Source organism: Natrix helvetica (assembly GCF_964273705.1).
Source record: "Natrix helvetica genome assembly, chromosome: 6".
NCBI classification, from domain to species: Eukaryota; Metazoa; Chordata; class Lepidosauria; order Squamata; family Natricidae; genus Natrix; species Natrix helvetica.
Genome location: NC_138553.1, coordinates 20,355,699 through 20,380,540, shown reverse-complemented (window position 1 = coordinate 20,380,540; position 24,842 = coordinate 20,355,699). Strand labels below are relative to the sequence as shown.

At 39.2% G+C, this 24,842-nt stretch overlaps 1 protein-coding gene across 4 annotated transcripts in view; it reads left to right on the top strand.

Moving 5' to 3' along the window:
• AGK (acylglycerol kinase) overlaps positions 1-24,842 on the top strand; it is a 47,979-nt gene that overhangs the window by 12,263 nt on the left and 10,874 nt on the right. For all 4 annotated transcript variants that reach the window (XM_081958243.1, XM_081958244.1, XM_081958246.1 and 1 more), the window contains exons 5-14: positions 5,493-5,568; positions 6,118-6,210; positions 6,768-6,800; positions 11,349-11,443; positions 12,226-12,295; positions 13,686-13,765; positions 14,542-14,599; positions 18,535-18,682; positions 19,836-19,933; positions 22,787-22,857. In XM_081958243.1, coding sequence (XP_081814369.1) covers positions 5,493-5,568; positions 6,118-6,210; positions 6,768-6,800; positions 11,349-11,443; positions 12,226-12,295; positions 13,686-13,765; positions 14,542-14,599; positions 18,535-18,682; positions 19,836-19,933; positions 22,787-22,857 — 822 coding nt within the window. The remainder of the gene's footprint in view (positions 1-5,492; positions 5,569-6,117; positions 6,211-6,767; positions 6,801-11,348; positions 11,444-12,225; positions 12,296-13,685; positions 13,766-14,541; positions 14,600-18,534; positions 18,683-19,835; positions 19,934-22,786; positions 22,858-24,842) is intronic.

The window sequence follows — 24,842 nt, the reverse complement described above, 5'->3', positions numbered from 1 at the left end:
TGGAGTATTGTGAAGCAGTTACCATGGCAACTCCTGTACAGGAGAAGCCATTTTACAGCAGTACTATAGAAGCCATCTGAAGGCACAACAGGCTGTATCTTAACAGAACACATGCCCCGAGTGGTGTTGGGGGTATCTTACCACCACAGTATTTGTTTCCAGAGAGTAAGTCATCTGGATATCAAGTTTGGCTGAAATTCTCTTTCTGTCCTTCGGCTCATCACAGAAGACCATGCAGGCAGAAAACCATATTTTTATTTTTATGTTGCCTTTTTATATTTGTGTTGTATTTGTACTGATAAATAAATAAAGGGAGACTAGTATAGATCTATTTCGAGCTAATTAGTTCTCATCAGCTAGCCATACCCTTACTGGGATTTGAACCTGGGCTGTATTATATCGTAGGCAGGAGTCTTAGCCACTAAGCCACAGGCTCGCCTCCTTATCAGTTGAGCCAGGGAAATAGGTATGTATTTGTGTTACAACCCCTGGTATATACACACACATACATACATACATACACACACACACACACAGAGATTACCAAGGGAAAACCATCCACTGCACTCTACATAATTATTCCTTCGTCTATAAACCCAAATATAATTTGAAGCAACGTAGCCACGCACAGGATTCAAAACCATACTTATCATATTCTGGGGTTGTGCAAACCCAGACAAAACAGCTTTTTAATCTGGGCTCATACTTCCTTGACAATCACTGCTCAGGCTTCTCTTTTTGTTCTACATTTTGCTAGTTTTCTTTGTTTTCATTCATGTCTAAAAAGAAGATTGATTGACTGATTGCCTTTATAACCCTCCTTTTCTCTGAAACTACAAGGTAGTTCGGGTGTCTACGATAATTTCATCCCCACAACAATAGCTCTATGGCATGGGGGTCAAACTCACTGTGTCACACGATGTTTCGTTTTTCCCCTTTGCGAAGCTTGGGTGGGCGTGGCCTGCGCATGATGCATCCAGCCCATGGGCCACCAGTTTGACATCCCTGCTCTATGAAATGAATTAGGTTGAGAGATAGCGATTGGCCCAAAGTCATCCTAGGAGCTTTGAGATCTAGCAGCTAGTAAAGGTAAAGGATCCCTTTGCACATATGTGCTAGCCGTTCCTGACTCTAGGGGGCGGTGCTCATCTCCATTTCAAAGCCAAAGAGCCAGCGCTGTCCAAAGACATCTCCGTGGTCATGTGGCCAGCATGACTAAATGCTGAAGGCACATGGAACACTGTTACCTTCCCACCAAAGGTGGTCCCTATTTTTCTACTTGCATTTTTTACATGCTTTCGAACTGCTAGTTTGGCAGAAACTGGGACAATTAACAGGAGTTCATCCTTTACGTGGCAAGCTCAGCGTCTTATTCATTGAGCCACTGCAATACATGGCTATCTGTAATCTTGGATCAACAGGTTATCAGTTGTACTTTATTGGCTTTGTATAAAATTAAACACCCATATAATCCATGTTGTCATCAAGATGATCATTGGGAAAGATATAAAAAGTAGGATTTAAAAGTAAATAGATTGATTGAAAAATATTTCTGAAGTCAAAATATGCCTGGTTTATTAATAGGTTTTCACTACAGAGCCTCACCTTCTGGATATATTATTTTCTCCCCCCCCCCCCCCCCCCCCATATAAGTAAACCATTTCTAAACAAACTGCCATTGTCTAACATTCATTTAGGGCTCTGAATGGAATAATATTCTTGGAAACTATATAAGTTGGGTTTTTTTTGCTGCAATGGGATAACCAAAAATAAATCACATAAATGCAATAGCAGAACAATCAAAAATAGATTGTGTAAATGCAGTACCAGAATAACAAAAATAAATTATGCAAATGCAATCGCTCCAAAACATTTCTATCTCTAAACCTAAGAATCTCTCAGTCATATAAAGTGGCTATTTCTATGCAAGTGAATTTGAAGAAAGATAATGTAGTCACGGCTGAATGAGTGACTCACCATAAGGAACACCCAAGTAAAATAATGTTATATTAATGTCTCCTTTTCTGTATTTTTCAATTGTTGTTTCCCAGCTTTTAAAAACTTTTCAGAAAGCCTTTGACTCTCTTCATAATAAGTATTCTATGTATTATTCGTTTGCATAATTCTGCAGGCACCTAGGTTGCCGTCTTCCTGATTGATTCTCTATTCATGAGCTGTCTGCATGCATCCTACCAGCTTAGCTCTCCTTCAGATCATAAATGTCCTGAGAATCAATCCATACATTCATGACATGAAGGTTTGTAGTACCTTGGATACTTTTTTGCTGGCCTAACAGTACTTCTGGGTTGTCCTTTCTTTTCTCCGCGGTGGGGCAGTGGTTAGAGTGCACAACTGCAGACTATTTCTGCTGCCAGCAGTTTGGCAGATCGAATCTCACCAGACTCAAGGTTGACTCAGCCTTCCATCCTTCCGAGGTGGGCAAAATGAAGGCCCAAATTGTTGGCGGCAAGACGCTGACTCTGTAAACCGCTGAGAGAGGACTCTAAAGCACTATGAAGCAGAATATAAGTCTAAGTGCTATTGCTATCTAACAAGTTAAATTAGAATAGAATAACAGAGTTGGAAGGGACCTTGCAAGTCTTCTGCCTAGGCAGGAAACCCTACGCCACTTCAGACAAATGGTTATCCAACATCTTCTTAAAGACTCCCAGTGTTGAAGCATTCACAACTTCTGAAGGCAAGCTGTTCCACTAATTAATTGTTCTAAGTGTCAGGAAATTTCTCCTCAGTTCTAAGTTGCTTCTCTCCTTAATTAGTTTCCACTCATTGCTTCTTATCCTACCCTCAGATGCTTTGGAGAATAGCTCGACTCCCTCTTCTTTGTGGCAGCCCTGAGATATTGGAACACTGCTATCATGTCTCCCCTAGTCCTTCTTTTCATTAAACTAGACATACCCAGTTCCTGCAACCGTTCTTATATGTTTTAGCCTGTAGTCCTCTAATCATTTTTCTTGCTCTTCTCTGCACTCTTTCTAGAGTCTCCACATCTTTTTTACATCTTGGCAACCAAAACTGAATGCAGTATTTCAAGTGTGGCCTTACAAGGCATTATAAAGCGGTATTAACACTTCATGTGATCTTGATTCTATCCCTCTGTTGATGCAGCCTAAAACTGTTGGCTTTCTTGGCAGCTGCTGCACACTGCTGGCTCATATTTAAATGGTTGTCCAATAGGACTCCAAGATCCCTCTCGCAGTTACTACTACTGAGCAAGGTACCACATATACTGTACTTGTCCATTTCGCCATTGAATTTCATTTTGTTAGACAGCACCCAATGTTCAAGTCTGCAAGAACTTTCCAAAGTTGCGACTAATTTTTTTACTTTAGTTTTTTTTCTCTTCAGTTAGCCTTATTTAGCCTTGTGTCTCCTATTGTTGCCCAACACACATTCAATACATTAACTTAAGTGTAATAAACACATCACAATGATTTTTTATCACAATTTCTGTGAATCACACACAAAGGTATTGCATCTGTGCAGAAACAGCATCAGAATAATTTCTAGCTGAGTCTTTGGCCAGAAGCCTGTCCCATTACATGCACACGTAGGTTCTCTTTCCACTCAAATCCCTTTTTTACTTGCTGCAAGCATTTGTACCATTGGGAGTCAGAACTAGCTGAATTTGTCATCCTGTCTTTTTTCTTCTTCTTCAGCATCTTCCATTCCTCTTTTGTAGTCTACTTTTCTGCCCTGGAGATTCAAGTTGGCTGTGACAATGCCTCTCCATCAATTGTGTCTAGTAGCTATTAATGGTTCCCTCACTTTCCTGCTAATAAAAAAGATTTAACGCTGATATTCCACCATGAGTTAGTTTGCTTCTCAAAACAAATCAGCCCAGCAAGTACATAAGTGATTATACTGTCACTTTTATTGTAGGTTCTGTAGCTTTACAACGGAGAAACCTGAGATCTCTCCAAGAAAGTCTGAAAAAGGATTCAAGATGATACCCTAGATTATGCAAAATATGAAGATAATGGCTTCCTTCATGGGAAAGTGCCATAGACCTCTCAGTCAGTATCCAAGATACTAATCTTTGTCCCAATGTTCCTGTATGAACAGAAGTTTTTCATTTTTTAAAATTCATCTATATGATAGGCTATAATACTGAATTTCATAGTCATCATCTGAAATGAGGCAAGTACAATAAAGAAATTTGAGGTTTAGATCAAAGCAGTGCTTACAATCTCCCACTTTTAAGCCTGATGCCTTAACAAAACTGATTCTCTGAGATACTTTTAGGACAGGATAAAAGCATATTTAATTAATAAAGTATCTATTTCTATTGTTTGATGTCATCATTGCCTAATATATTTCTATGTCAATCTCCTTTCCCACAGCTATGTTTTTACTGATGAGAAATTGTCAATTACAGGCATTTTAGAAGCTGTAGACCGATGACTCATTTGACATATAAAGAGAAATGTCAAATAGCCATTGGGTTTAACTGATAAAACAAGACTGGTTCCCTTAGATGATGATGGCTTCTGTTTGGTTACCTTGGCTGCTAGATTTTGCTAGGGACATATTGTATATCTTGATGATGATGATGATGATGATGATTATGTTAATCTTTGGTGAGATTCACAGCCTTTGGGGCTGGTTGGTAGCTCAACAGCTCGAGTCTTAATCAAAGACCTAGGAACTGTTAAGGTAACGTAAGAAGATATAAGCTGTTCCAAGTAAGGGTGGGTTTTTTATTTTTTCTTATTTTTCTTCTTCTTCTTCTTCTTATTCTTATTCTTATTATTATTATTATTATTATTATTATTATTATTATTATTATTATTATTATTACTATTATTATTATTATTAAGAACTAGCTGATAACCAGCGTTGCCCAGGTATTTATTTATCCCAACCCTCCTTCCATGAACGTTGCTGCAATTTCTAGTGGATTTTCTCCCTTACCAGAGGGAGCCTCCTTATAGTGTACTGTGAAGCCATTACCATGGCAACTCCACAGCGCTGTACAGTAGAAGCCATTTTATGGCAATGCGGTAGAATCCATTTAAAGGCACAACAGGCTGTATCTTAACAGAACACATGCCCCAAGTGGTGTTGGGGATATCTTACCCCCCACAGTATTTATTTCCAGAGAGTAAGTCTATACCAAGTTTGGTTGAAATTGCTCGAGGTGTTTCAGAGTTATGCTGGAACGTACACACACACATACAACCAGATAGATAGATAGATAGATAGATAGATAGATGATAGATAGATAGATAGATAGATAGATAGATAGATAGATAGATGATAGATAGATAGATAGATAGATAGATAGATAGATAGATAGATAGATGATAGATAGATAGATAGATAGATAGATGATAGATAGATAGATAGATGATAGATAGATAGATAGATAGATAGATAGATAGATAGATAGATAGATAGATTTGACTTTTCTGCTTTAATACAACTGATTTGAACAAAAATCTCATAAATTGTCTGCCCTTTTTCCTTTCTAGCAAAGCCAGAACTCTTTTTGAAAAGAATGCAGCTCCAATTCTCCACTTATCTGGTCTGGATGTGACTGTGGTGAAGGTAAAAACTAAAAAGAGTTTTGCAGTATCTCTTTCTGGGGAAAAAAATCCCTCTTTTGGTATATTTTAGCTACAGTCCAGTTTTTCCTAGGGGGAAAAAGAAACAAACCCTAGTTGATACTTGCTATTTTAAAAAAAATAAAAAATAAACCATATCTTTTTTAAAGGAAAACGCTAAGTCTTTAATTATCAATTAAAGTATCTTAAGGACAGATATAATATAGTATTTTGGAGTATCGGCTGTTTATCCCAGCATGCAAGCAGAATAGTTGATAATTCTGCCTTACGAAGCAGAATTTAAAAAAAACTGCTACGAACTATTTGAGATTGGTTGAGAATGGTATTTTGCCTCTTTCAGAATATATTCATTGTGAAGGCTTGAGTTTGGTGATGAGGTTGTTAAAAATGAAAGGAAAGGGAAACTTGCAATTGTTAAACTGTGCTGAGCTAGTATTGTGAAGGTTATATGAAGAAAATATGACCTGGCTTTTCATTTGAAGCAGGAGAGAGTTAAATGCAATGTGTTTCTGTGATCTTTCTGACAACTCAGACAGATCATGAAGGGCAAGCAAAGAAGTTGTTGGAACTGATGGAAAACACCGATATGATCATCATTGCAGGAGGAGATGGAACAGTGCAAGAGGTACTGTAAGAATTTTCCTACCCATCTTTTCTCCAGCACCTAAGCTATATTGAAAACTTTTAATTTTTGATTATAAATTATAATCTTAATATATGGCACCTTTGGGTTAATGTAAACTTTCGAGTTATCTCTAGAAGAGATTATCTGTTCGCTAAATCTGCAGATTATCTCAAGCCCACATACACAAGACATGTTCAGAAACTTGAAGAGCCATGGTAGTGCGGTGGTTAGAATGCAGTACTGCAGGCTACTTCTGCTGTTTGCCAGCTGCCTGCAGTTTGGCAATTCAAATCTTACCAGGCTCAAGGGTGACTCAGCCTTCCATCCTTCCGAGGTCAGTAAAATGAGGACCCAGATTGTTGGGGGCAACATGGTAACTTTGTAAACTGCTTAGAGAGGACTATAAAGCACTGTGAAGTGGTATATAAGTCTAAGTCTATTATGTGTGCCTGCATATTTGTGTTTAAAAGAAGTCTTTCTCCTTCCTTCCTTCCTGCCTGCCTGCCTGCCTTCCTTCCTTCCTTCCTTCCTGCCTTCCTTCCTTCTTTCCTTTTCAGGTTATAACTGGGCTTCTCCGAAGAGCAGATGAGGTAAGGTATATATTTCCTGGGCAAATTTAATTTCAGAATTCTAGCCATCCTGAAATTTTTATAGTCAGTAATTATTACTTGTTCATATTAAATTGTAAGCCCTACTTATTACTTGGTGTTTCACCTAGCTTTCATCAGTTGTACCTGAACTGGTACATTTGTACTCCTGATTGTCTTCCTGATTCTTAATGATGGAAGTGGAGGTTGTTATGATAGAATTCCGTTCCATATGTGAGGGAGAACATTAGACTGGAGCCCAAATGCTAGTATTTCTGTGTACAGAAACATTGCTCTTGTATGAGCCTTAATCTTTAGTTTAGTTTAGTTTAGTTTAGTTTAGTTTAGTTTAGTTTCGCTTAGCTTAGCTTAGCTTAGCTTAGCTTAGCTTAGCTTAGCTTATTGTCATTGCACATCATACAACAAAATTAAATGCCATCTTCAGTGTACATTATAACTATAAAAATAAAAACACAAACACACATCCTTCACATATTATATATTTGAAATTGAAAACCCGAAATTGCAATGAAATAACTTTGAAATGAAACAAAGTAGAAAACTATCATCTTACGGAAACTTTGCCAAAAGTGGATCCGCTTTTGATAAATTCCAGATAAATGTAATGGAATCCTAGAATATCTCATTGCACTTAAGAGAAACGTCAGAACAGGAAGCCACCATACAGGCAGAACATAACGAAATGAAGTGGTTCCAGATTGGCAAAGGAATGTAGCAAGGCTGTATGCTCTTCCCTAATACAATTTATATGCTGCGTATACCGTATTTTTCGGAGTATCAGATGCACCGGAGTATAAGACGCACCAAGGTTTTGAAGAGGCAAATTAAAAAAAAGATTTTGCACTCTGCAAACCTCCCCAAAACGGCCTGTTTTTCGCGAAAACGGGCCAGGTTTTTTTTTTAATAAAGGGCATGAATAGCCCTTAGGAAGCTTGTAGAGTGCTCCTGGGGGGAATGTGGGGGGGGATGAGCAAAAACTGGCCCATTTTTTGCTAAAACTGGCCCGTTTTGTCAAAAAGAGGGCGTGGATAGCCTTTAAGAGGCTTATAGAGTGCTCCTGGTGGCTGAGGGGGGCAAAATTGAGCAAAAAATGGTCTGTTTTTCACTCTCTTCTGCCCTCCCCAGCCCCCAGGAGCTCTCTGAAAGCCGCCTAAAAGCTATGCATGGCCATCTTGGTGAAGGGGGTGTGGTTTCATGAGGCAAAAATGCTGTATTCAGTGTATAAGATTTTCAGCCTCTTTTTTTGAAGGAAAAAGGTCCGTCTTATACTACGAAAAATACGGTATATTAAGGGAATCAAGATTGGAATAAATTGGGTGTAGTTTTGAATCAACTTACTTCATCTGTATCCTTGAATCACTGCCTGAGGGACTTCAACTTCTAATATCAGTCAAGAGAACCTTGAGGATATATGGGCTTTACATCAAGAATTTCAGCTTATTATTAACATAACTTATTCCATTTTTATTAGAATTTTACCCTCTCCAACAGAGAGAGGGAGGCATTTTAATGATTCAGTCAAATATTTGAAGAGATCATTAGCAACTAGAACTACACAGCTGCTGTGTAGAGCTGTGATCAATGGAGAGACACAATTACGTTTCAGAATTAATGCAAACAATCATATTTCAGTTTGGGGAAAAAAATCTTTATAGTTGAAAAAAACCTAGCCAAATGGTATAGTATGTTGGATATGTTCACCACCTTGAGTTATTTGTAAAAATAATAAAGGGCAGGATACAGATTATTAAATAAATTATGCTGTGGCAGTTTACCAAAGACCATTATTAAGTCCTTTCATCTATTCCACATTTAGATAAGATAGTTAACTTTATTGTCATGTTTTTATTGTGAGCACACACACACACACACACACACACACACATCACTGTCCATTTTGAATACATAGCGGAAAGAGGTAATTTGAGAGTTCATAAGGTTGATGCTATATTTACCCAATGAAAACATTCTTGGATAAATAAACAATGGGTCCACGGTATACCTGGATTGCCATCAATGCAGGATTATACAACAACTCCTTTGTCTCTGGGGAACAAGCAGCATGGTAGCCTTTTGGATAGGTCCTGTTCTTTCATTTGCATTATGGTGCAAAAGTGAAATTCAAGTGGCAGTTTAAAAAAAGACCTTTTGAAGGCATAAACTCATCTTCATTAGGTAGTTTAACGTCTTTAGTGCCAGTTAGTATCTACTTTAATTTACCAATGATTATAGGCTGATCTTAGAAACTGAGGAGGATCGTTTCAATAACCTTGATCAGAGTTCACATCGGCACAATCTAATTTTGTTTGGTGCTTAAATGTTCTTGAAGCTATATGGTAGAGGAGATACATGTTCTTTGCACTATCTTCTCCCAGCCACTTGGAAAAAATATCTTGTCCTTTCTCCTATTTCTGTGAAGGTACTAACTAGATATGGGGTGTCAAACTCAATTTCATCGAGGGCCGCATCAGGGCTGTGGTTGACCTTGAGGGGCCAGGGGGCGTGGCCAACTGGCTGGGCGTGACCAGCTTGACGCCACTCCCCAAACTGCTGGCATGTTTCCTCTTCACATTGGGTAGACCAAGTCAAAGCCACACTGGCCCAATATTTTCTCTTTGCACTGGGTAAACCAGGCCAAAGTGACATGGGTAGATCGGACTTAAGTGACATGGGCCAGCCCCTTACATTTTCCAGGCTGGCCCCATGGGCCGGATCCAATCACATCACAGGCCACATCCAGTCTTGTGTTTGACACGCCTGAACTAGATTATATAGCGCCACTGCTTAGGAACTTCCTCCACATATTACTTTTTTGTTTAGTTGGGGTGGCATTGAAGTATTTCTCATAAATGCTCACTCATTTTTTTCAACTTTACCTTGTATAATAAAAGTGTCACAGTGTTATTTCCTGCAGCCCAAAATTATTCCGCGCAATGGCATTCTGGAAATGCAGGTCTTAGTCCCAGGTAACTTCCTGTCTAATTAACTCCCTGGTCAGAAAGACAAGCAAGCCAGACTTCCCCATCGTGAAGTAGGAGAAGAAGATCAATTGAGGAAGAGAACTGCAGTAGAGAATTTAATAATAGGGAAGTGTGTAGGCAGAAATGATGGAAAACCATCATGAAATAAATTAGATTTTTGAGAAATGGTGCCGCAAGCTGCAGTAATCTGAAGAGATTCGGGATACTGTGGTTACATGGTCATTACACTTGATTTGCTACAATTCTTCAAAAAGCACAGCTTATGATACTACAAGGCAGTGTTGTTGAACCTTTTCGGCACCAAGTGTAGAATTGGGAGTGTGTGTGTGTGTGTGTGTGTGCCAGAAACCAGAAGAGCAGCTTCCTGGTGCGCATGCTAGGAAGATGATCTTCTGGTTTCTGGCTCATGCATGCACACTGGCCAACTGGTCTTCCAGTTTCTGGTGCGCATGCGCACATGAAAACCAGCTGCTCAGCGTGCATGTCTGTCCTTGTTCTTCTGTGTTCCTGCGCACCGGCCAGCTGGTCTTGATTTACAACAGTTCGTTTAGTGACCATTTGAAGTTACAACAGCACTGAAAAAAGGAACTTAGTTGCAGCATCTCACGGTCACATGATTAAAATGTAGATGCTTGACAAGTGCCTCGCATTTATGATGGTTGTAGCGTCCCAGAGTCACATGATCCCCTTTTGCAACCTTCTGACAAGCAATGACAATGGGGAAGCCAAATTCACTTAACAACCGTGTTAACTGACTTAACCACTGCAGTGATTCACTTAACAGGCATGGCAAGAAAAATCGTAAAATGGGGCAAAACTCACTTAGCAAATTTCTCACTCAGCAACCTAAATGTTGGCCTCAATTGTGAGGGCTACCTGTATATCCAGGGAAATCAGGACTGCATTTGAAACTTTAAATTTTAAACCATGACTCAATATGTGATTTCCCCCCCCTTTTTTTAAAATGAAATCACTCCTGTATCCATTCTGTGCCGCCTTTTGTTCTTTCCCTCGAATCCAGTTGACAGAGATAAAGATCCATTTGCAAATCTGTGTGTTTAAAAAGAGTTGGTTAATTGCATATTCATGTTCAACCAGCTTTATCGCCAGGGTGCTGCTGAACTTTCATTTTTACTGGAGAAGAAGCTTTAAATTACAGTGTTTCTTTTTGTCTCTATTCTGCTTGGAGACCAACAAGGCCTAAATGTTTCCTCTATGCCCCAGATGCTACCTTCCACTTTATTATCGATCGCTGGTTCCCTGATGGAATCATACCTTGATTGGGTACGTGTGTCAGCTTTCCATCACAATGTGCCCAATGATTACCAAAGCCTGCTTTGGAACCATTCGACACTTGGAGGGCTGTCAAAATAACCTATTATTCTGAGCCGTTCTTTGCCACGGTCTCTCAGGAAGCGCCTGCCTGTTGCATTCCGTGGAGAATAGTTGGAGGGGGGTTGGGTGGGACGATATTAAGCAAAATTGTTTGATATTCCTGAAAAAGGGACTTGGATTAAGTCGATGGGGCTTGTTTTGTTCTTGTTCCCAGGCAGCTTTCAGTAAAATTCCCATCGGATTCATTCCTCTTGGAAAAACCAGCACTTTAAGTCATACACTTTATGCTAAGAACGATAACCAAGTTCAGTAAGTATAAATTCATGGTGACTTCGATGGAAAATCCATTTACTTTTTAATTACTTTTTTAACAAGCATGTTTCATTTTTAATCTATTTGTATTTCGACCTTCCTTTAAAAATAGTTTTGTATGATATGGACTTTTCTAGCAATATTATGAATTCTGTTGTTCTGAAAGAGTGCCTCTCTATTTCTTAAATGAAGATACAAATCTCCATCTGACAACTTAAAACTTATTATGAAGATCACACTAAGGCTTAATGTGCTTTATTTGCTTGTGGCTTGGTATGTTTTACAAAACCAATCTTCCCCCATGACCCTTCCATCTCTCTGATACCAGCTTGTTGACCTTGCTGAAGTCCCTGTTCTGACCTAGACTTCCCAAGAGCATGAAGCAGACTCCTTGTCCTGACAAAAAACCCTTTTATTAATTGACTGTGAATTCTGTTCATTCACATCCAGCAAAGTCTTTCGATGGAGGATTTACAGTCACAGGCCTTATCTGGCTTGGGGGTGAGCACACTCACACCTACGATAGCGCTCACACGCGTGCTTTTAGCACCCGAAGTGAAAAAGATTCGCCATCACTGTACTAGAAGATAGAAGATGCTAATTATATCAGGCTAGGCTGACACTCACTTGATCCCAAGGCCCTCAACACTGATCAGTAGCAGTGTTCCCAATTCTGCTAGCAAAGATGTCTTAATTGGGGATGGATTTTACTACCATATGTGTAAAGACTATATACTGCTGCTTGACTTCTTATGTTATTCTCTATTTTTCCCCCTAAGGTGTATCACTGATGCCGCGTTGTCCATACTGAGAGGAGAGACAGTTCAACTTGACGTACTGCAGATTAAGGTAGCAATATTTCATTTGTAAATGTTGTATTGGGAAATGTTATTTTTGTTTCTACACCCGCATGTTCTTATTTTGGGTCGTAGGCCGTTCTGATTACTTATTTTGATAGAGCCAGTTAGCCTGAAATAGCTCGTTTAAAGTCCGCAAGAGTAATATATGGCAAAAGAATGGTTAAGGCATGCCTACAATACTACTATAATGCAAATAATATTACATATACCAGGGGTGTCATTGGTTCATTGAGGGACGTATCAGGGTTGTGGTTGACCTTGGGAGGCTGGGGTGGGTGTGGTCAGGTCGACATCACTAGTGTCAGGTGACACCTGTGGTGGCCTGGGCGGTGCTGTGGGGATCCATTGTCTCCAGTGGAGGAAAGTGAGAGCAGAATGAGCACCAAACCCTTGTACACTAGAGGAGCCTTGCTGTCCATCTCAGGCTATGGAAAGGACCCCAGGATGGCGGTGCGGGCCGGTCCTTTGCTGTTTCCAGGGCAGCTCCGCGGGCCATATCTAACCACATCACGGGCCTGATGCAGCCTACGGGCCTTGGGTTTGACACCCCTGACATATATGAAACACAGTTGCATTCATATAGGTAACACAAGGTATTTGCTTTATTATTTAGCCAGGCAATTCTACTTTTAATTTTTTAGTTATTGGTGCAGATAACATTGCCCACGGCCCAAGTACACAATGATTTCATTCTGTGAAGGCATATCTGGCTATCTATTTTTGACTTACCTGCTTCATACAGTGAAAATAGTAGCCTGGGAGGAAAGGAAAGGAAGAGAAGGAAGAAGAGGAAGAGAATCTTTTTATTTCAGCAAGGCACATCAAGCAAAGTTGCTAAATGGTCTGTTTTGCTTTTTCTTCACTAAATGAAATTGGTGGAAAAGATGGAGCTAAACTCAGTTTGCATTAATTTATTATAATTTATCATTCTTTAAGAAGGACGCAGTGGCTCAGTGTCTAAGACGCTGAGCTTGTCAATCAGAAAGGTCAGCAATTCGGCGGTTTGAATACCTAGCGCTACGTAACGGAGTGAGCTCCCATTACTTGTCCCAGCTTCTGCCAACCTAGCAGGCATTTAGTCATGACGGCCACATGAGGATGGTGCTGGCTTTTCGGCTTTGAAACGGAGATGACCACTGCCCCCTAGAGTTGGGAACAACTAGCACATATGTGCAAGGGGAACTTTTACCGTTTATCATTCTTTTCTATCAACCTGCCGCGGTAACATATGATGGTCAGTATTTGTAATTGGTATTTTTAACTACAGCCATAGACATTTATTCTGCTGATGCTGCTATCTCTAGATGAATGTAATGTAAAGGTTTGGCTGCCTCTGTGTGAAACGTGATTTCTGTTTTTGCGTTTTCCTTTATGGAAAGGGGAACAAAGAACAGCCAGTGTTTGCTGTCAGTGGCTTACGGTGGGGCTCTTACAGAGATGCAGGAGCAAAAGTCAGCAAGTAAGTGAATGTTTTGCTCTAACCTGTAATTTACCTTTCATCTTTTCTCCTGTATGTTACTTCCATTGAGATATTGTTCCAAATTCATTGTTACCAACCTATTCTGGCCCCACTAACCTGAATATTTCTGTCTCCTCTGGTTCTCATTCCGTAAATTTCTTGGATATAGTTCTGCGACTGATGATTAATTCCTTATTCTCAAGGCACTGCTCTTCTCCCTCTTGAGAAAGAGATTGAGTCATAGTATTTCACCAAGAGCCTCCGTAATTGATAACATATAGTAACTTTCTAGTTACTTGACACGGGCTGCATGAAACGGATTTGTGGTTTCTACCTAGTGGTCCTCTATGTCTGCAAAACATTTTTTGCCTGTTTTGCTCCCCTCCCAATCCCCCAGGAGCACTCTACAAGCCTCCCAAAACTCTGCATGCCCCCCCTTTTTTTTTGTAAAAAATGAGGCGTTCAGAGGGTTTGGGAGACCTGCGGAGTGCAAAAATGTTTTTTTTTAAATTTACCTCTTCAAAATCTTGATGCGTCTTATACTCCAGTGCGTCTTATAGTCCAAAAAATACGGTAAGCCAGATTTTACCAAGGCACATCAGCATAAAGCCAGAGCCAATTGCATTCCCCTTTTTATTGTCTTTTAATTGTCTATCATGTACAAATATAAAACTGTAACAAATGCTTTTGATCTTAAAAAAATGTGTTAAAAATGCTAATTGCTTTCCTTAGATCTCAGTTTTGCTTCTTTTTCTTTTTGTTTTGTTACCTTCCAGATACTGGTTTCTGGGACCTCTGAAAATCCAGGCAGCCCATTTTTTTAGTACATTAAAGGTAATTATTATCAATAACTCAATATTATTTCATTGCTGGAAACTAAAAAAAAGAGTTCTTCTTTTTGGTCTTCTGAATGACAATAGCTGTTGTGGCCCAGCAGGATCTGGTTGAGCTGCTGATGGACTCGGATAGCAAGGAACCATATGAATCTGTCCTGGACGATGTGGAGGACCCTGTGCAGGGTTTAGACTCAGAGCAGGGACCAGAGAGGCTGGTTGGCCACCAGGAGGTTTTCCAAATTTGAGGGAGAGAGGGGGGGGGGGAGAATACTTTAAGGTTCCAGATTTAGTCATCATCTCTCATGATATATTTTTTTTTGCGGATAATTGATAACAGCCCTGAGACTTAGTTATCCATAATCTTACTTGTTATTTACTTGTTAGAAGGCAGCTTCTTATATTTGTGCCTGCTATGCGATCCTTGGGCTTGGACTTGTGTGTGACAATATAATTTTAGGTACTTTAAACAGATCCAAAGCTGCTACTCAAGATGGAACTGATGTGAAGTCATTTGATGTATATTTTGCCAAGCAGGTGGTGGCAGAAACAAAGACCTTTTATAAATATATATATATATATATATATATATATATATATATATATATATATATATATATATATATATATATATATATATATATATATATATATATATATATATATATATATATATATATATATATATATATATATATATATATATATATATATATATATATATATATATATATATATATATATATATATATATATATATATATATATATATATATATATATATATATATTGCTGCACTATGAATAAAATAAGCAAAGAGAAATCAGCAAAGGGATGCCGGGATGCAGCGAGATCCATTAAAATCTACTGTACTCTGCTGTCTTCCTGTAGTGCAGTTCTCTCTTGGGGCTTTTGTTATGCTAATGATCCACCCTATTCAGTTGATGTAAGTGGTGCCTATAAATAGAGCGTAGAGGACTGATAATAATCCTCCTCTTACAGCCAGCCAGTCACAAATTGAGCAGAAAGGTTAATTGCCATAGTTTTAAAGTTCTCAATTATTGAATGATTATAATGTAAAGGAGACACTTTTTTTTTCTGTTAAGGCCCCTCTACTGATTTCTTCACAAATAATAAAACATTCCCATTTTTGAAATGCTGCAACGTGAATAATGCGCAGACCTGATAGAGATCATCTCCATCCTCAACCGATACTCACTCGCTTCGTTCACTGCCCCTCCTCATCTTGAACAACAAAAAATATCTGTAATTAGTAGTCATTGTATTGGTTTGAAATGATGAACAGGGAGCAGAAGGTGGAAAAGGCTTGGTTAGATTACGATGGTGGAGGGCAGGGCTGTCAAACTCAAGGGATCCTTAAATCTGGCCGTTTGGAAACCACAAAGGACCGACCCGCAGTGCCTCTGGCAGCCAAAATGGGGTGTGGGGGACCTCAGGGTGGCTCCCCCATAGCCCATTTTCACCCTGGACGGCCTCCTGCAGCACATTGCCAGCTAAAACAGGGTGTGTGTATGGGGGTGCCCCATGGCCCCCTGCGTCCCATTTTGGCCGGTAAATTGCTGTAGGGGGCCGTCTAGGCTGAACACCCCACCCCACTCCTCCTGGCAGTCCAGCAGAGGAGAACTACAATGCTGATCCAGCTCTCGAAGAAATCTAGTTTGACACACCTGGTATAGGATTAATATTTAACATTTGGGATAAGGGCTATGGTTGGATAGGAAAAATAAAATACATGTGCATAGGATGGAGGGGAGGAGCCCCTGTTCTCTGTTTTTCTTTGATACACATTAAATATTGCATCCAATGCTGGCTGTCTCATTGTAGATAGGACATTGGGTTGGAGTATGATAAGGAGCCTGAAAGAGAGAGAGAAAATTAAGAGGAAAGCTTGGGAACCTGTTTAGCCAGAGAAGAGAAGATTGCAGGGAAATGGGATGGCTATTTTCAACAATCATAAGGACTCCATTTGGAGAGGGAAAGGGCTTATTTAGAATTATTCCAGAAGGGGGCAAGGAGCAGCAGGATTCACTTATGATAAGTAGACATCAGTTGAATGTCAGGAAATTTTTCTAAATGCTAAGAGCTTTTTAACAATGAAACAGTGCTGGATTCTCCAGCAGTGAAGGAGTTTAAGGGGAGGCAGAGTGGACATCTGTGAGGGATGCTACATTAGGGATAATCTCTAAGGGACTTTTCGATGCTTACATTCTATGATTTTATGATCAGTATTAAAACTGGTGTAATCTTTAAATCCTTTCATTTATTGAGAGGAAATTCAGTTTCTGCATGCCACTATTTCTTACTCGGAAATTCTGAGATGAAACATTGCTGCTTTAGGCCATGTATTTTTTAAAATCTAGGTTCCATGCTTTTATCAGTACCGGTGGTAGATTCCGGGTGGTACGGCCTGTACTGGTAGGGTGGCACGTTTGGCCCACCTGCCCGCGTTCCTTACCTGTTCTTGAAGCAACCAGGCCTATATCGCATGCATGCACAGTGTGTGGCGCCTGCACGACCTCCGTCGAGCAGCTGGGTGTCACAGGGCAGTGGCGTGTGCATGCGTGCGCAGTGCTCATGCCCAGCCCTGTGCGCAGCATACCGGTTGCAACGGGAGCCGGAACCCACCACTGCTCAGTACATGTAGTTTATTAAAAAGGCAGCCATAGTCACACAGATAATTTTACTGTTTGAACTCCTATGTAACTTTTGCTGTTTCATATCCTGCTTTCTCTGGCATGGGGGGATGCTGCTGTGTTTAAAGATTGCATGTTCTTGTTCTTCCCTGTGAAACGTGGTAGGGCTTATGATTGACCTATGCATTCAGCAGGAAATGACCTGAATAATTCAGTTGCAAATAGCTGGCAAGGGCAGAAACAGAAAATGGGATGGTTAAATGTTTCTCTCCCTACTTACCATCTCAAGACCTTATTCCCTATATGAAAATAGCGATAGCAACAGCACTCAGACTTATACACGTACTCCTTTCGTAGTGCTTTACAGTTCTCTCTAAGCAGTTTACAGAGTCAGCCTATTGCCCCCAACAATCTGGGTCCTCATTTTACCCACCTCAAAAGGATGGAAGGCTGAGTCAACCTCGATCCAGTTAAGGATCGAACTGCTGGCAGTCGGCAGAGTTAGCCTGCAGTACTGCATTCTAACCACTGCGCCACCACAGCTCTGTATAGAAAATGGAGTGCAGCTAGTGGAATAATTGAATGGAGGAAGTAGCCTTTTTCCTATCTGTTATTTCCTTCCTTGCTATCACTTCTTTGCACCTGTTTTGTGGCCATCAGTTTTTTCAGTCTGCATTGGAATACACATACATTTTCATTTTTTAAGAAAAAATATTTATAAAAAGCGAAAATTTCAATGTCTATATAAACTGTGCTGTCTTGGGCATAGTTATTTTGAGTAATAATCGTCATCATAACAATAGCATTCATAACATTAGTAGTCATCATATAGTAACAATGATATCTCATCAAAACATTGATAATAAACATGTAGTGACAATAGTGCTTACTTATCCATTTAGTAAACCATTTTTACAAAGTTAGTCATTCTCTTATATTTTGTTTTTTAAATCTAACTTCTGTTTCTGGTCGATAACCATTGATAGAACAAATCCCATATTTAGAAATATTCAGTGTCTTTAATTTTAAGTGTTAATCTGTCCATTTCTGCACATTCTAGTATTTTTTTATTACATTCTCTTCTGTAGGGATCTCTATGCTCTTGCGGTGGTATGCAAATACAATTCTAGCCGCTGTTAGCACACGTAGTATTAAGTACATATTCCCTATATTACATTTTTCTTGTATGATATGCAATAGAAATATTTCTGGTTTTAAGCATATGGAATACACACACATTTTCATACTCTGTTGCTTTTCTTCCTTTTTGCCAAACTCCAAGGAATGGCCTCAGAAACATCTAGCTTCCCTTACCTATTTGGGCCCTATTCCGAGGCCACCTGAGGAGCCAGAGCAGAAGACACCTCGACCTCCTTTGTACATTAGGCTTTATAAGAGGCTTGCATATTATTGGACAACCCCTCCCAAAGGTAAGCAAAATATGCACAAAGTGAAGTCCTGGCCCTATCAGTTGGCATGAGGAACCACGTGGGGAGAGTTCCACATTGCAGGTGTCTGCTAGATTGAGAGCAGATTCCCATCTTCCCTCCTTGTTCTCTGGTGTTCACCCATCCATCTTTTTGGTGTATCATATTGATATATTCTTCTGTTGCGTTTCTTTATCGTTCTTTATTTTGTTGTTCTGTTATTTTACTTCTGTTTACGTGACTTGCATTTTTCTTCCTTTTTATTATTGAAAGGCGTCTAGAGCCAGAGTCTCCAACCTTGGCAACTTTAAGGAGTTGAAGTCCTCCAGGCTTAAAGTTGCCAAAGTTGAAGACCCCTGGTATAGAATAGCCCTACAGCGAATAAATAAATAGGGTAAAGTAGGGTGGAATGGAACGGAACGGAACGGAACGGAACAGAACAGAACAGAACAGAATAGAATAGAATAGAATTCTTTATTGGCCAATTGTTGGACACACAAGGAATTTGTCTTTGGTGCATATGCTCTCAGTGTACATAAAAGATGCATTCATCACAAATCACAAGGTACAACACTTAATGATAGTCATGGGGCACAAATAAGCAATCAAATCATACCAGGAAACAAACAATATAAATTGAAGGATACAAGCAATAAAGTTACAGACATAAATGAGAGGAGATGGGTGATAGGAATGATGAGAAGATTAATAGTAATAGTAATACAGTCTTAGTAGGTAATATGACAGTGTTGCGGGAATTAGTTGTTAAGCAGAGAGATGGCATTTGGGGAAAAACTGTCCTTGTGTCTAGTTGTTGTGTGCAGTGCTCCATAACGTCCTTTTGAGGGTAGGAATTGAAACAATTTATGTCCAGGATGTGAGGGGTCTGTAAATATTTTCACGGCCCTCTTTTTGACTCGTACGGGTCCTCAATGGAAGGCAGGTTGGTAGTAACTGTTTTTTCTCCAGTTCTAATTATCCTCTGAAGTCGATGTCTGTCTTGTTGGGTTGTGGAACCAAACCAGACAGTTATAGGGCTGCAGATGACAGACTCATAATAATAATAAATAATAAAAGGGCAACAAAAAAGCAAACAAAATAAAATGGTGCATTGTCTAACTTGCTACTTAATTTTCTTTTCTCTCTTGGACTTCAGAAATCCCAAAGGAGGAGACACCAGAGGCCTGGAATGAAATTCCATTGTCTGCCCTTGAATTCTGTGTCACTACTCAGAACAGGAATCTCAACCTTAAAGTAAGACAATAGAAGTTCAACCTCCCCCTCCCCTTAATAACCTTTCCCCAATTTGACAGTTAGGTGCTATTTTGTGGTATGTTTCTTAACTGCTAATTCCTTTACTATTGATAATCAAACCTTAAAGGCAGAAATTATCCACCACGTCAGTGTCTTCATTGCCATTTTTAAACCTAGTTGCTGAATCTGTGGTCTTACTTTGATTTTCTTTATGGTTATCCAAGAATGATTTTTTTTTCACTCCGCTCTCTTTTCACTCAGATCTCCTGCTATCGGAGCTTGGGGATCATTTGCATTTTTAGTTATCAAATTTTGCATTGTGCAGATTATTGATGTTTCTTTCTTCAGCCTTAAAACCACATCCGTCTTCTTTCTATCCAGCTGCCCTTCATTTATATTCTTTATAAAGATTGAATAAAAAGAGGGAGAGTATACCATCTTATTTCATTCCTTTGCAAATATGAAACCATTCTATTTTGTCATGTTCCATCTGGACTTTGTCTTCCTGACCTGTGTATAGTTTTCAAATAAGATGTTCTGGGATCCCTATTTTTCTAAGTGCATCTTACAGTTTAACATAACTGACACAATCAAAAGCCTTTCTATCATCAATGAAGGACATATCAATTTCTTTTTGGCAGTCTTTGACTTTCTCAGTTACCCAGCATTCACCAGCAATAATATCTTATGTTCTTGATCTTTTCTAAAGCAATTCGAATATCTGGCATCACTCTTTCCATGTAGGGCTCTAACCTCTGTTTGTTGCTGTCGTTATTGTTGTTATTCAAGTATTATTTTGTTAGCATGTGAAATTAAGGCTGTTGTACAACAGCTTGCATACTTTGTTATATCATCTTTCTTTGATAGCAAGAGCATTTAGACTTATATACTGCTTCATGGTGGTTCACAACCCTCTCTAAGTGGTTTACAGAGTCAACATGTTGCCCCCAGCAATCTGGGTCCTCATTTTACCGACCTCAGAAGGATGGAAGGCTAAGTTAATCTTGAGCCAGTCAGGATTGAACTCCTGGCAGTGAGTTGAATTAGCCTGCAATACTGCATTCTTACCACTGTGCCACCACGGCGCTATATGGTATATATCAGTGTTGGCGAATATTTTCAGCACCGAGTGCCAAAACGGGAGCACATATGCATGTGCTGGAAATCAGAAGAACAGCCGCCCAGTGTGCATGCACATGTGGGGAAGATGATATGGTTTGTGGCATGTGCTCTGGCCAGCTGGTTTCCATGTGCGCATGTGCACCAGAAACCAGAAAACCAAGTGGCCCGTGCGCATGCACACTCAGAAACCAAAAGATCATATTCCCAGCACGGGCATATGCACTGGGCGCCTCCTCTTCTGGTTTCTAGCGCTCCCATGTACATGAAGACCAGCTGGCCAGCGCGCCAGACCCCAAAACAGCAACAGGTGACGACTCGCGTGCCTGGAGAGATGGCTTTGCATGCCACTTCCGGCATGTGTGCCATAGGGTCGCCATCACGGGTATATGAATGAATGAATGAATAAAATTTAATTTGTTAGCCGCACCCTCTCCAAAAGGACTCGGGGCGGCATACAATAAAACACATACAATATACATATATATACAATACATATACAAATACAAATAAACACATACACATACATGTACCTGGAGGAGGTAACACTCATAAATATATATAAAAATAAAATTAAAATAACTATATATAGAGAACATTCTCTTCCAGTCTGTTGCCTACTATATCGTTCTCCACATTTGCTGGAAGTTTCGTTACAACTTTACAGATTTATCTGTTGCTTGCCATATTTCTGTAAATATTCCATCAATAACTGTAGCCTTCTGACGTAGTAACATAAGTGTTTATCTAATTTCATCTTCTGGGCGTAGATTTATTTAAAAAATAGGGACTATCTTCTAAGATATCTTAAATGTTGACTTTTCTACTATACTTTTTTTTATCTTCTCTGATTGAATTGCGGTGTTTTTGGCGCACCAGTTCAAGGTTGGAACCTTGTCCTGAATTCTGAGATTGTTTGGAAAAGTTTCCTTGTTCTCATTTTTGATGTCTTTATAGATGTTGCTGTAATGCTGCTTCTTGTCTCTTCTAACATCTTTCTGAAATTTTTGGTTAAGTTCATCTCTGAGAGCTTTGTCTTCATGGCTTTGCCTCTCTTGAAATTCAGTAGTTTGTTCAGATGTATTTATTTATTTATTTAGTCAAACATGTAAAGGATAGCAGGTATAAGTATAAACATGGACATGAACACAGGAAATGAGTACAAATAAATGGGGACAGTAGGACAGGGACGGTAGGCATGCTTGTGTGCTTATGCACGCCCCCTTTATGGACCTCTTAGGAATGGGGTGAGGTCCACAGTAGACAGTTTAAGGTCGAAGCTGTGGAGGACTGAGGATGTAATAATGGAGTTAGGTAGAGAATTCCAGGGATTGAACACTCTGTTGCTGAAGTCATATTTTCTGCAATCGCGTTTGGAGTGGTTTAGCTTGAGTTTGTATTGATTGTTTGCCTGTGTATTATTGAGGTTGAATCTGAAGTAGTCATCTGAAGTAGTCATGTTGTAGCAGACAATTTTGTGTACTATGCTTATTTGCTTTCTTCTTTCTTGATTTTAGACAATCACTTTTCTCTTTAACCAGTTTATTTAAATTCCTTCCATAGTTTTGGCTGTGTTTAGTAGCTGACTCTTGTCTTTTTAATCCATACATGTGTAAATGTTAGACTACCTTCTCATAGGAGAAAGCAAATATTTTTTCACAAATATGCCTGGAATATTTGTTAGATGCTGGGACGTTAGTACTGACATCTCTCTTTTGGAAATGCTTGTTTCAGCGTGAAGAAGACTTCATGAATATTTGTATTGAACCAGATGAAATCAGTAGGGGAGACTATGTAAAAAGAGGGTGAGTATTAGAGAACCTTTCTTATGCACCTTATCATAGCCGTAAATTTCATTTATTTATTTGCTCTATGAACATTAATAAGAAATTTTTATATAAAAAAGTGATTAAAACTAAAGAAAAGATTTTGGAGTTTTCTATCGTGCCAAAATTCAGGGCAGTAACAGATTTCTTTATTATTTGTTAGATTTATAGCACATCTTCCCCAGAAGCTGTAGGTCAGTGGTCACCTACCAGTGTCCATGGACCACTGGTGATCCGTGAGAAAATTTTGGTGGTCCTCAGAAAAAATATTTGCATTTTTTATATTGCACTAAATACTATTTATCTTTTTTTTAAATCATATTAGCGGTCCACGGGATTTAAAATTATGAATTTAGTGGTCCCTGAAGTCTGAAAGGTTGGTTACCCCTCCTCTGGGTATCATTCCTTTTAGGTGGAATCCCTTGACATGGCAGGGGTTCCAGAAATGTTCTTATTTCCAGGGTAGCACAATAGAATTAGAGATAAGCAACAAACAAAACAAAAGCTAGTAGAGGCCTTTGAGGCAACACTATAATTTCATAATTGTCTGCTCTTCCTAGTTCTTACAGAAATAGGGTCCAAATATGGGACTAGTGGTGGTGGACTTCCTTGCCTTGTCTCCTAGTTCCAAGAATGTTACCCCACCACCACCACCAAACCTCTTCTGAAGAGCCTTCTTTAGCAAGGACAATTTTGAAGTGTGGAGTCAAGTGTGTGTGTGTTAGAGTTTCCCCTATGGGAGCCACTTTTTTTTAATCTGTTCATGTAGCCTTGATGGGTTGAGTTGCATCACAGCTGGTTCACCAGCTGTCTGAGCAGGTAATGAGGCTGAATGGGGCGCTCACACATAGAAGCAATTAAGCAAAGACAGAAAAAGGTCACGCTCGAACCAGCGGCAGCCAAATTAACATCATGGAAATGTAGTGCTTAGGTAAACATTTTATATAAGAAGCGATTTTATTTTTGTACGCGTTCCTACAGTAATGTAAGACAGTATCTTTGAATACAAATCACTTGGTAAACTGTGGGTAAGAATAAAGTGGAAGCCAATGTTTTGCCTTGATTATCCAGAACCTTCTCATTAAAAATATTCAGCAGTAGAGCAACAAGGTAGGTACAATTCTGAAATGTAAACACAACTAAAAAAAAAGGCTGAAAGCTGCTTTATGTAGATTTTTTTCAGATAAGATAGACATTGCTAGAAGTGTGTATTGTTACACACTTCTATATATAAACACAATTTGCCAGTGCCTTTAACGAGGCAACTTTGTGGGCTTCTAAACCTGGAAATTTTCAGTAATATTTCAGACGATAATTTAAAGTTTCATAAATTATGATTTTATGTAACCATGAGGAATCATTACAACTAACAATATACAAAACGTCTAAAGGTAAAGGTTCCCCTCGCACATATGTGCTAGTCGTTCCAGACTCTAGGGGGCAGTGCTCATCTCCATTTTAAAGCCGAAGAGCCAGCGATGTCCAAAGATGTCTCCATGGTCATGTGGCCGGCATGTGGCGCATGGAACATTGTTACCTTCCCAGTAAAGGTGGTTCCTATTTTTCTACTTGCATTTTTACATGTAAAACGTTTTTTTACAAAACCCTAATTAGAAATAACAAACATACTTTCCTGTCATGTATGTTTTCTTCCTAACTATTTAAAGCTGCAACTTCCCGATTGTGTTCAGTTAGTATATTTGCAAGTTTACAGGCATGAAATTCCTTAGAAGCAATTGATCTCTTAGAAATGTGTGAACATAGTGCTTCAAGTCTTTGAAAGAATGGGTCATATAAAAATGTTACACAGTTTTGGAGTGTAATGTAAAATTGTTAACTTTATTTGATCTTAGAAGGGCTGTTATTATTTACTATTTGCTTCCAGCTCCCCCCCCCTTTTTTTTTTTTGGCCCATACTTTAAATGATATGCGTAAATATTTTCCTGTGTTCCTCTTATCTTGTT